This window comes from Ruditapes philippinarum, unplaced genomic scaffold (genome assembly GCF_026571515.1).
Source record: "Ruditapes philippinarum isolate M1 unplaced genomic scaffold, ASM2657151v2 ctg1017_1_1_1_1, whole genome shotgun sequence".
NCBI lineage: Eukaryota > Metazoa > Mollusca > Bivalvia > Venerida > Veneridae > Ruditapes > Ruditapes philippinarum.
Window position 1 is genome coordinate 264,155 of NW_026859308.1, and position 13,737 is coordinate 277,891.

General features: G+C 33.5%; 1 protein-coding gene across 1 annotated transcript in view; it reads left to right on the forward strand.

Moving 5' to 3' along the window:
* Positions 1 to 13,737, forward strand: part of LOC132756020 (calcium-dependent secretion activator 1-like) — a 91,710-nt gene that overhangs the window by 22,115 nt on the left and 55,858 nt on the right. The window contains exons 5-6 of the mRNA XM_060746974.1: positions 5,720 to 5,953; positions 8,374 to 8,510. Coding sequence (XP_060602957.1) covers positions 5,720 to 5,953; positions 8,374 to 8,510 — 371 coding nt within the window. The remainder of the gene's footprint in view (positions 1 to 5,719; positions 5,954 to 8,373; positions 8,511 to 13,737) is intronic.

The following is a 13,737-nucleotide window of genomic DNA, read 5'->3' on the forward strand; positions in this document are numbered from 1 at the left end:
GAATTAAAGTAATGTGTAAATGAATTTAATTTGTTATAGGTCAGAGTAAACATTTGTGTTTGTAGAATTTCATTGGAATTTGAATATTCACATGAGAATCTTAAAGTTGAAAAGCCTTGTACAATCAAAATGGAAAGTATGTGCTCTCTTTTTAGCTCACCTGAGCATGCTCAGGGTGAGCTTTTAGGATCGATGATTGTTCGTTGTCCGTCCGTTCACATTTTGTTGTTAACACTCTAGCAGTCGCATTTTTGCCTCAATCATCATCAAATTTGGTCACCATGCTTATCTAGTTGATAGCTCGGATGAGTTCGAGCATGGGTCATGTCGGATGAAAAACTAGGTCAAAAGAGCTAAAAATAGAAAAACCTTGTTAACACTCTAGAGGTCACATTTTTGCCTCAATCATCATCAAACTTGGTCAGGATGTTTGTCTAGGTGATAGCTTGGATGAGTTCGAACATGGGCCATCTCTGATGAAAAAGTAGGTCACCGGAGCTAAAAATAGAAAAACCTTGTTAACACTCTAGCGGTCACATTTTTGCATCAATCATCATCAAACTTGGTCAGGATGCTTGTCTAGGTGATAGCTTAGATGAGTTCGAACATGGGTCATCTTGAATGAAAAATTAGGTCACCGGAGCTAAAAATAGAAAAACTTTGTTAACACACTAGCAGTCACATTTTTGCCTCAATCATCATCAAGCTTGGTCAGGATGCTTGTCTAGGTGATAGCTTGCATGAGTTCGAACATGGGTCATCTCGGATGAAAAACTAGGTCACCGGAGCTAAAAATAGAAAAACCTTGTTAACACTCCAGCGGTCACATTTTTGCCTCAATCATCATCAAACTTGGTCAGGATGCTTATCTATTTGATAGCTCGGATGAGTTCAAACATTTGTCATCTCAGATGAAAAACTAGGTCACAAGAGCTAAAAATAGAAAAACCTTGTTTACACTCTAGCGGTCACAATTTTGCCTCAATCATCATCAAACTTGGTCAGGATGTTTGTCTAGTTGATAGCTTGGATGAGTTCGAACATTGGTCATCTCAGATGAAAAACTAGGTCACAGGAGCTAAAAATAGAAAATCTTGTTAACACTCTAGTGGCTACTGTTTTGATCCAAATATCCTGTAAATTGGTCTGAAAGTTTGTTTTGATGATTTCTAAGTCAAGTTCGAACATGGGTCATCTTGGATGAAAAACTAGGTCACACCGCCCAAATATTGAAAAACCTTGTTAACATTCTAGTGGTCACATTTTCGACTCAATTATCATCAAACTTGGTCAGGATGCTTGTCTAGGTAATTGCTCGGATCAGTTTTGAAATCGCATGTGAACTAGGTCACTGGAGCTAAAAATAGAAAAATCTTGTTAACACTCTAGTTGCTACTGTTTTGATCCAAGTTATCCTGGAAATGGTCTGAAAGTTTGTTTTGATGATTTCTAGGTCAAGTTTGAATATGGGTCACCTGGGTTAAAAAACTAGGTCACACTGCTCAAATATGGATAATCCTTGTTAACACTGTAGTGGTCACATTTTTGACTCACCTGTCATGAGACTTGGTCAGAATGCTTGTCTAGGTAATTGTTTGGATGAGTTTGATGGGTCAGGTGAGCGATCTAGGGCCATCATGGCCCTCTTGTTTAACAAACTTCTGAATTGAAACATACCATGTCTTTTTGTGTATATTTCTGGTGTTACTTCAAGATGGGGACCGTTAAGCAAGCCTGTTTTTTTACTATCAAATAAATAAAAGTCAATTAATGTACATGAAGATATGAAATAACTTGAGTAGTAATTCAGCTAAGTAAGAAAATGTAATTTAATTTGGTTATAAAAAGGGACCAGAATAATGATTTTGAATTGTCATCAGATATTTTCTTCAGCCCTTATATGTATGGGGGTGTAGATGTAATAAAACCAAATCATAAAATATACATATAGCAGTAATTTAGTGGTATAAAGCCTATTCTAGGCACTGTACTTGTCTTTTCCTTACAGTTTCATAGAACATTGCCATCAAGATTAGCTCACAACGTAGGACAGACCAATTTATATTTATGATTAACTTTAAAAGAAAATTATGAGAACTGCATTATTGAATATGATTTTTGAATAAGAAATGCAGTGATAAAGGAGGAATTAAATAAAGTGCCCAGACGGAGTTATGACTAGTGATTTAGTATAATGACTTTCCTGCTCAAAGATTCTATCTTTCCAATCATTGTAATTTTATATGGCTTATTGTGCGCAGCCATTTTTTTTTTCCATCTGCCGCTCAGTCTTTCTCAGTATGCTTATTTTGAGAATTTCATGAATATAATTATCGGCTCACTTCATTATCACAAAACAAAAAATGAACTACATGTACTTCTGTTCCTACTTTTAGTGTGGTATGATACTGTGGCAGAAAGCATTTTTGTTTAGAAATGAATTCTTGTTTTTTGTTTGTTTGGGGTTTTTTTTGTAGAAAATTTGCATTTATGTGTGTACTGTCTATATGTTGGATACTGTACACCAGACATCATTTATTATAAGTCTTTTCAAATACTTCCTAGTTCTGTGTAAGTTCAATGTGGTTTGTGTGAATAATGTAAGGTTAGTATCAGAATGTTTGAGTGTACATTAATAAAAAAATCAATTTTGATTTACAACAAAATCAACATTAAAATGCAACTGTCCAATGAAATATTAATGCTTTTGAATATTTTGTCTGGAGGGAGTGATTGCCCCGTAGTTTTCGTTGTGTCTTCTAGCATGTCCTACCTTAAGCGACACTATGTTTTTACATAGTGCTCAAGTACAAATCTGCCAGTATTGAAGATGTCCATTTCGTTATACGAGGGCTGTTCAAAAAGTTCTTGGACTGCGGCTCTACTGTTCACATCTTTTAATTTGCGTATATGATTTTACAAGTAACAGATATGAAAATATGTCATTAATAAAAAGTGAAAAAATCAATACAATATATTTACAAATAAGAATTCTGTGACAGTTACATATCACAAGGGGTGCACAATCCGGCGCACGCTGATGATGAAACAAAATGACGTTCGTGACGTCGCATTGTAAATGAAATGTTTTACCAGTGTCATTGTTTCTGAAAGTACTCTTTCTAGTGTTTAATATCTGCGGATCATAGACAAAAACCATATTTCTGGTTGTGATGATGACCCGAGATATATAGTGGTCATTTTTTTGCTCCATTCTCCGTATAAGGGTCCGAGTGCCGCATACTTTCCGCTCTTTATCGGGATTTTTGAGTAATCTCGACACTTAACGGACAGTGTTATTAAGTTAATTCAATTGTTGATTTAAAGTATCAATTTGAACCCGCCCTCGTCCGATCTTTAAACAATATGATTATCAATGATAAAGAAAAATATTTTATCAACTTACAATTATAATATGCGGTAAATCTACTGAACACCGGCTAGCATTAATTATCCAACGGACCAGGGTAAATACATGTAATACAATAATAACGACAATTATTTATTGTGAATAGGCATATATTCTGATGAATGAAATAAAATATTATTTCAATTAAATTAAATTGTTTTGTCAGAATTGAATGCATAGATACGATGCAGAAATTAAATATGTCGAATATCTCGCAAACTTTTCATACTGTCTGGACTTCTGTATATCTTTTGCAGTTGACGTTACAAACGTCGCTAAAAATTCTCCCTCGCCTTTTCTGTCTGTGAGCATGTATTTGCCGTCTTTGAATCGCTTGCGCGAACTGAAACTGAGAGACTTGCTCGCCAACTCATTTTTCTTCGTTAATTTAATCACCTCATAAAAATATGAAGGAGTATTACACATTTATTGGTAAAAATTTCCGAAAGAACGAATTTCTAGTTTTTAAACGGGCTTTATACTTCCAAACTTACCCGTCTGTCTACTGCTGCTCAAAACCTGTTTGTTCAGCTATTCAACGTCCAAACGACGTCAAATTTCAGATTTATGTCATTTAAATATTAATAGATGATTACTTGTATTTTACTTCATAAAACAACCATTCAGTTTGTTTCAACATTTGTTTATATTTAAAAATTATATGAAAATTTCAAAGGTCATATGGCAACTTTCAACCTTTACTTTTGGCAGAAGACCTCAGGTGCCCCTCCTTGCATTATTTCAAGCATGAACAAGCACCTGAGGAGAACCACCAACAACATTTTAAAATGACATTTTGAGTCTCAATAAACCTAATGAAATTTTAGTTAAAGCAACTGATTTTGTTTGTTTGGTTTTCGTCCATTGAATTCTTGTATTTTTTCGATAATTTCAAATAGTACTGTACTGTGCACAATTGTGTGTTATCTAATAATTATTTAACAACAAAATGTTTGTTTTGATTTTTTTTAATAAAATAAGTCATAAGATTTTGCTAAGGAGGGCTTCAGTAACTAGTGGGTAAGGTTGCTGAATGTTAAACTATATGCCCTGAGAGCCTTTGAATTCTTTCATGTGAGGAAGTTGATTGAACCAGTTTGCTTAAGCACAAGACCAATTTCAATAAAACATTTCACATATTCAAACTGTAAACTGGACCAGCTTGTTACATATATATAAATTCACCAGAGTTGATTGTTAAAAGCAAGAAGCATAAAAAATAACGCATAAATTGCCAATTTTATGATATCTCGTATTATTATAATATATATCATGACTTGGAGGTTAACTTATTAGTAAGTCTCCCTTGTGGCTATGAAATCAATATGTTAGCATACACCTACATATTTTATTCAAATTAAAATCAAGATGAATACATTTGTAATGAGAAACAAAACAAAGTTATGAGACTTCAGTGACTGTGATCTCAGTTTTTGTAACATTTGCATCATCGATTATTATGACATTAAAATGAAAATAGCAGTATATAGTTTGCAGAATATAATTTCTTCTTGACATTTTGATAGTACATTGTATGTGGGAGATTTTGGTCATAATTTACTCAGCAAAATGTGTGCAATCATTATTGTGGTTGCCATGTAGATTTCTGTGATTAGTATTCTGTGATTATTACAAGGGTTGTGTAGGCAGCAGTTTAGAGTCTGATCAGATCATATAGATTCACAGGCTGGTCTAGCCAGAAACATGTTATATATGTCTCTGGTCTAGCTCTATACTGGGGCATATAAGTTTAGCCTTGCTCTATGTTGGTGACATAAAATTGATGCTGGCCTGGCCTATTACAGTTGGCATTCAGACTTGCCTAGCACTATAATGCTGGCATACATGCTGGCCTAGCTCTATACTGGTGGCATACACTGGCTGGCCTAAGAAAAGAAAACATGAAAAGAAAACTAATAAAATAGAACTTCAGTGGCTCCTGTGGTCATAGTCTTTACTGACTATATTATCATCAGCAGACTTAGAAGGTTAGGGTCAACTAAATAATATACCTGATTGAGACAGTGTGCATTAATGAGTTATAGGCCATTATAATTTGTAATATATCAAATTATTTAAGCATTTATTATAAAGTTTTTGTCATCATCTGAATAGGATAGAATGTCATTTATTTATGTTAGACAGTAAGGTCAAGGGTCACTTGATTTATATGAACATAAGGTCAAGGCCTTTGAAATCTCAAATTGAAAAACAAATCATATATGAGCAATTATTACTGGACAAGATATAGTTTAATACTGTCGGAGATTTTATGTAACTCTGAATACAGTCATGTATTTATTTTTGCAGGTACATGTAGTGGAGGTGAAAGGTCTTAAATCCTTGGCTCCTAACAAAATAGTGTACTGTACAATGGAGGTAGAGGGTGGGGAAAAGTTGCAGACAGACCAAGCAGAAGCCTCTAAGCCAAGCTGGGACACCCAGGGTGACTTCACTACAACCCATCCTCTACCAGTTGTCAAGGTGAAACTGTATACTGAAAGCTCAGGAATGCTTAGTCTAGAAGACAAGGAACTTGGAAAGGTAAATCATAATTGAGCCGAGTCAGGACAAAACCAACATAGTGCGTTTGCGACCAGCATAGATCCAGACCAGCCTGCGCAGTCTGATCAGGATCCATGCTGTTCGCTTACAAACCCTATTACAAGTAGAGAAACTGATAGCGAATAGCATGGATCCTGATCAGACTGCGCGGATGAGCAGGCTGGTCAGGATCCATGCTGGTCGCAAACGCACTATGTTGGTTTTGTTGTGACGCGGCTCATATAAGTATTATCAACTATTTAGCCTGCTGCCAGGCAGATTTTACACTTGTGACCAGTGCAGATCAAGATCAGGAGGCACTATTTGCTATTCAGTCAGTATGTACTTTGAAAAATTCCCTAATAAATGATGAATGGTTTTGTCCAGATTGAAAGATAGACAAGTCCATTTAAGGTTTTTAGGGTGATAATGGTAAACAGCTTCAGTGTCTAAAATGATAAATTGGTAGCGTTATTAGGCTATATATTTTCTGAAAATAAAAGTCATATATTGGGAATGACAACAAGATAATAAGAAATAATATTTGTTGCAAACATAAAATTTTCTCCATTTATGTCTGCAGTTAAGCCCATGTACTCCTTTAAGCCCATTTTTCGTGGTAGCTGAACAAAGATGTCCAATTAACCATTGAAAGATAGTGCATATTCTTTTGCTTTAAGCTTTTGAATGCAGCCATTCTGTCTGTCTGGCAAATTATAACCTTTTTTCATGAATTAGTCTCTTTGCTTCTTACTATGTGTAATTTAATTTGTCACAGTGTTGTTTTTACAACTTTGTACAAATGGTATTGTAAGGTTCTGCATATATTTTGACATGACATTATTTATCTTATATTTACATGGAGTAAAGATGCTCAAAAGACTACTGTATGATAAAATACAAAACTGTTGAACTGTCACTTCTTAAAGACCTACCTATGTTGAAGTAGGTCTTGTTTAATTTGTTCACTGTGATAAATGGCATTGACTTAGTCTTATCAAAAGCACAATTAATTTTGGCTCTTCGGGGCTAGCCTGAGCAATGACTGTTTGTAGGTTGTGACTTCTGAAGGGCTCACACTTATGATCCTTGAGGATCATGATCAGATTGTGTCCATTACTGTCTATTAAATTCAAAGGTATATTAACCCTCTGCACACTTAATGTTTTAAATGGATTTGATGGACTTTCAGTCTGGGTAAAACAGTTGATCATTTTTAAGGAAAACTTCAAAATGAGTACTGACTGATCAGTAAACAGTGCAGACTATGATCAGACAGGTTGAACATGGTCTGCACTGGTCCCACGGGTAGAATCAGCTCCCCCGGCAGGTTATGGGTTAAATTTCCTTTTTACATGTATATCTTGAACTGTATATAAAGATAAAATATCAAGAATGCAATATTTTTATAGTTGAGGGATTTTATGGTTGACAGCTATTCAAGAACAAAATTGTGTAGTGATTCTGTGAAACAAGCATATACCATGATTAAATACTGGTCAAAAGTGGAAAAATTCTCAGAGCAATAACTTGTAATCTGTATTTATTCCCACCTCTTTCCACCAAATTAAGGGAAAATCTTTGAATCTGATTGTTTACTGCATAGCCAAGGATCTTGTTTATCTGATATTTATGGGTGTTTTTATATAGTCACAGGAATAATAATAGAATAGCAGGCGTTTAAAGCCTCTGGTAATAAACTGGTAATAAACTACCAGCAGTTGTATCTGCCATACATCTGTTTGTCCAACCCCTGTCAGCAAATACAGACAAATAACAAACAATTCAATGAATTTGTGATTCCAGGAAGATTCTTGGGAATGGTTCCTTCTTCTCTAGATTAGAATGTTGTTGTTTTTCTGCAGAGATTCTTAGCATGAATAGACTATTATAGAAAATTTCAGACATAAATTCTTGTTTTGTTTGCGTTTAAAGTTACATTGACTTTATTTATGTCATCCATAATATAATTTTGCATCTAACAGAATATAGAAAAAAAAAACCTTTGGTGCTTTTCAAGGAATTATTTCAGATGAAAGGGAATACTGAGGTAGCACTTGTGATCTTTCATGTAGATCTCTGACCATTGACCACTCAAACATTGACCATTGCAGAATCTGAGCCCACACAGCCATTAGGTGTAAGTGAACCATGCGGTGTCATACCTGTGTTGTTGAAATACAGTACCCATTAAGCTTGCACTTTGTGACTTGCCCAACTTTGAATTAGGAAGAGTCTAAGAGTTTCAGGGATTTCAGTATCGAAATGCAAAATTTTCTAAGTTAACAGTAAAGTGCCTGGTCAGATTGTATTGATGTGCAGGCTGGCCTGGCTCTATACTGGTGGCAAAGGCTAGTCACTTACAGTTCCAACAGGATGAGGGGTTTAATTTGAAGTGGAAATTTTGTTTTTTATTTTAGGTTGTTTTGCGGCCTACTGGGAACAGCAGCAGATTGGCAGAGTGGCACAAAATGAAGACAACCAAAAACTGTCCAGATGACCTGTCTATTAAAATAGCAGTCAGAATGGACAAACCACAGAATATGAAACACTGTGGGTATGTATATTTTACTGTTAATATCACATACGGTATATCTTGATAGTTGAATTTAGATATTTCTCACACTACTTGTATCAAGATTCAGTTAATCAAACTCCCTTCTCATTATTAGTTAAGATTTCTGACACGTTATATGGCCATACTTAAATGGTTGCTTAAAAATATAACCTGAGCTACTAGGTGAGGGTTATATTGCAAACAACCATTTATATTTGGCCATATAACTGGTCAGACACATTAATAATGAATTTACAATACAGCAAGCATCTTTTTTTAGAGAAAAAAGTGAGATTTCCACATAAATTGATAGCAGCTGTGTATATAATTCTATATAAACATCATGATAATCCAATGAATAGCCACGTTACAAACATGCAGAGTTATAATGCCAAATAAAAGTACTTTTTTCCAGTAAAAAAAAAATAAGTCTGATGCCAAAGCTAAAACCTCTAAATTTTCCTAGATTTTTTCCCCTAGAATAGATAGAACTATATAAGACTTGCTTGTAGTTTATTTCAGACCGGTAAATTTGTGTTTCGGACTTACATTATTTGAGCCTTCACTTTATTATCTGCTGATTGTTAATTAATAGGATTTCAATATAAAAAAATGAGATATATTGAAGAGAAAAGGCATAAAAATATATTCACCGGCTTAACTTATCTTAACTGATGATATAGGTCTGTCTTTTATGGAATAATCAGGGTCAGCAAGATCTGAATTTAACCAACCTTTTTGTTTTCATCTAAAGCATTTCGTAACTTGTCTGTATGATATTTATATAGTAAATTTATAAAAAAAATTCCACTTGTCCGTACAGTATGTGGGACAACCTTGGCAATACAGATAATTGATTTTGCCGTCCCTGGATAAATGCTTGTTGAACCCTTCAAATTGTATTTGTGTAATTGAATTCCCATTCTTTGAATTTGGAACAGTCCATTCAAAATATAAGGGACATCAAAAACAAAATACAAAAATTGAGTTTCCAACAAAATAGATGTGCAGGCTGGCAAAGTTTAATCTCTTGGTTCCAGCAATTTTCATTAATTATAACAATGATATATTGTATCACCGTGACATTATTGGATATTCTTTAATTTCTCTGTCTTTTGTTTCTACTTTATAACTATCCATTGACATATATATCTCGGGTTTTTTTTTTCTCAATATTTAAATATCTTGCGATGTAAATATCTGCTGCTATTTTATGCTATCTGATTGGATCTATTTTATCCTCTGCAATAGCTGGAAATCTTACCCATTCCAGAGCTATTAAGGAAACAGTTAATTGCCAGTCTTGAACTGTACTGCATGGACAGAATATGCCCAATTAAGACAGAAATTTCAATAACATTTCTCTAGAAATCACTGGCAATCATTTCATGGAGAATTTTATCTTTCTGCTACTATTGTTAATTTAATGGCACTCTGTGATTATTTGTGAACATTTTTTGCCTCCACTTAATAGAAAATTCGAGTTGTTTATTACTGACAGTTTTTACTCAAGTGCCGTCAGACATTGTTTATAGCGTGAGCAATTAATGACTTGATTCCCTGACTGTGTTACATATATTTCCTCTGTCTTACAAGACTAGCAGTATGAAGTGTTTTTCTTTGCTTAGAATGTAATTCTTAGGACATTTTCACTATAGCTTGATTTCTTAGGACACTAGATAATTTCTTAGGACAATATCTCTGTAGGGAGATAATTTCCTAGGACAATATCTCTATAGATAGAAATTTCTTAGGAATAACGAGATCAGCCTGTCTTGTATTTTTATGCAAGAATAGCAATTAATCCCACTTTTGTTTGCATTAACACATGAGGAAACCCATATTAAATGGGTCCTCTGCTTTTGCAGATAAAGGTGCATAAAATAAAAAAATCAGATATAGCAAGAAATCATTAGATTTTAAGCAAACATTTTATTCTTTGAATGTTTTTAATGAATTATGAATGCTGATTCTGTCCCGACTTTGTTCATATTAAGGAAAATACATCACCTTATTGCAGTAATGGTTTTACTCCTTATATATTTTAATAGGAGTTAACCCATTATATTATTTCACTAAGATGGTGAATATAGGAAGTTTAATCACCTTTACAGAGTTTACTAAATATTACTAAAGTCAGAAAGTTGGCAATTAACAGCTTATTCCTTAGATAGAAAAGATGTTTTAACAAACAAAGCTTGTTAGTGCAGGGAAATTTTAACTCCTGTGAAAAGTGATAAAAAACATCAATGGTTGTTTTAACTTACCTTAATTATGAATTTGATCAGATGAGTACCACATTACTGCTATATGATAAGCCTTAATTAACTGTGTTAGTGAGTTAAGAAATAGAAAATGTATGTTTTGTAGCTAGAGAATTAGGTTTGTTACGTATATCTTTCACATGTAGCAGCATGCTTTGAAGGTCATCCTCTGAAGTACAAATTACCTTCTTTCCAACAAAGGTTTAAAATTATTTCCCAAAGTCAGGGTAAGGTTTAGTTTATAGCTTATATCGAGTGGCAGGTGGTGTAGTGGTTAACACGTCTGACTTGTAATCTAAGGATTGATGGACATGTGGAATCGGACCCAGTCAGGGGCAGGCCATTGTTTCCTTCAGCAAGAAACTTTACATTCATTGTTTAGTACTGGGGTTGGTTCCAGGAATGGATTCGAGTGTGTTTCAATAAGCTTGAGCTTTCTTGTTTTGGCACCATATGACCTAAACTGTGTTGGTGAGCAGTAAAACCAAACAAACAAAAAAATCTAGTTCTTTATTTTTGGTAACATGGGCATAAAACACATTTTTCCTTGATCTTAAAATTCGATCAAATTTAATAATAAAACCAATTTTGTTTCCAGTTATAACACATGTCATATGTTTCTTGTATTATAACAGGAATTGCATATTTCAGGAATACTTGTTCAGTAACTGCTTGTCAGAATATCCAATATATGAACTAGAATTCATCCTGTATAAACTGACAAACTTGTAAACATTTTTTTTCCCATCTATTTATTAAATAAAAACAACATAAAAAAACAACACCTATTTTTCAAACAACAAACCAAGTTCAGAACATGCAACATTATTTATTAGCTATTCTTTTTGGAGCTATTGTCTTGACCCTCTTGTGGGCGCCATTGATGGTTTTATCATTGAGGTCCATTTCTCAGAAGCAATCAAAGCTATTCACTTCCAACTCAGTATGCATGTTTATTATCATAAAAAAAGAGGCCATTTCAAAAGGGCAGACAATCCAGAATTTAATTTTTGCAAAGATATGCACCTTTTTCATTTTGGAATATTTTTCCCTGGTTAACCTTTTTGATTTAAGGTTGTTTTGGGGGAAATATAGTAGTTATTCACTTGATATCCATGTTCACTATCATAATATGACATTATTTAAATAGACATTTTGGCAAAGGTTGCCCCAGGCTAAGGTCCATTTCTCAAAGACTCTCAAACATATTTCAAATATGAAATGCTGGTTTAATTTTAAACTGGAATGTAATTTTAAATGGAAGATAATCCCTTATGATTTATATTTGCTTAGTTATGCCACTTTAACTTCTTTTAATTTCCCAGTTTTTCTTTTGCACTGAGAAAAGTGGAGCATACTGTCCAGGGACAGGTCTTGTTTTATACACTTATTAGTGTTCATTCACTCAAATAATGTTCTGTTTCTATGCCACAGCTGTTTAGCAAAAATAGTATACATGTATACAATTTAATACAAGTATTGTTGAAAACATAATCTTTTTAGTAGATCTTGTTAAGAAATTATTACTTTGTAATTGTAATGAATCTTCCTTGTTCTTTACAATGACTTAAATAGAAAATTTACATTCATTTTATCATAATTTATGGTTCATTTCTTAGATTTTTTTTGCCCGTTTTTTATGTCTCGCTTCTTAAGAAAACGTAAGAAATTTAGTGCAATCAATTTTTATTGTAGATCATGCAGACATTGTTATAGGGTTACCAATTAATGTTATTTGTCTATGATATTTCTTGCTGGGTTCTAATGTACTTGCTATGTCCTTAATGCTTCTGTTAAGGCCAAAAATAATGGAATATTGGTTTCTGGGCCCCCTGTCTGCCCTGTTTTTTTAAACTGCCAATCAACTTTTTTTTTGCCTTTCCTGTATTTCAAAACTTTATCATCATTACAATATATAATGATATAGAATGATTTAAACCAATGCTCAGTGAACAATCCTAATAAATGTTATGAAAAAAACAATAATTGATTACCTATTTGATGAAAGTAAATGCTTCTGTTCATAAGTAATCTATGCAATGGTTTCATTTAAAAACAAGCGTATCATTCTACAGTTGTTGCCATATAAATAGAAAGAGTAAAATGAGTGCGCTTAAGGTCTAACTAAAACAAATGCCTGGTAAAATGTAGACTATTTGGACTTTGTGTAGATAAACAGTGTTTTAAAATTTGTAAAAGTTTTGAACGAATACAAAAACACAAAATTTATGAAAATTTCTTCAAAATTGATTACTTAGGTTAATAACCTAAATTGGCCTTAACTGTGCCTGTTTAGAAGCCAAAATGCAGCTATTCTGTCTGTTAGACTTAAGAGTTACTCCCCTTTTGTCTGCTGCGAAGGGTCATTTGACCATGCAGGAAGTTTTATGAACTGTAACATTTCAGTTGGAAAAATAGTGAAATTTTATTCTGAAAGAACTTCTTTAAATCATCATGATGGGTTGAGAGTTGGTCTATCAATGCCAAGTGTCGGTCCAACCATTCTAAAATTGTAATGTTATAAATATTTCAAATATATAAAAAAAAACATTCCTGCCAGCAAAACCTCTCGCTGGAGGAGGGTAGTACTAGAAACTTTATTGTTTTGGTCTTTCTAATTTTAGAATAGTTTTGTCTGTAGAGGTCTAGGTTGAGATTATATATTGTGAATGTCTAAAGGTTAACTTATTTGATCTGTGGATCATGTTTAACCTTTAACATGCACAATCTGTGTGATGGACATCCCCTGCCTTGAAATTGGGATATTATATTGTTGATTTTAGAGATTTCAGTATCAAATTGCAAAAATGAGTAATTAAATTAAATTATTTAAAGTAAAACAGCCTTAGTTACATTGCATAGATGGCCTGGCTCTTCAGTAGGCATTGACCTGTGATTATCATTACAGATGTTTGAAGGATATGTCTGTGTATTTAAGCTATTATTGTTGATATTTAAAAAGA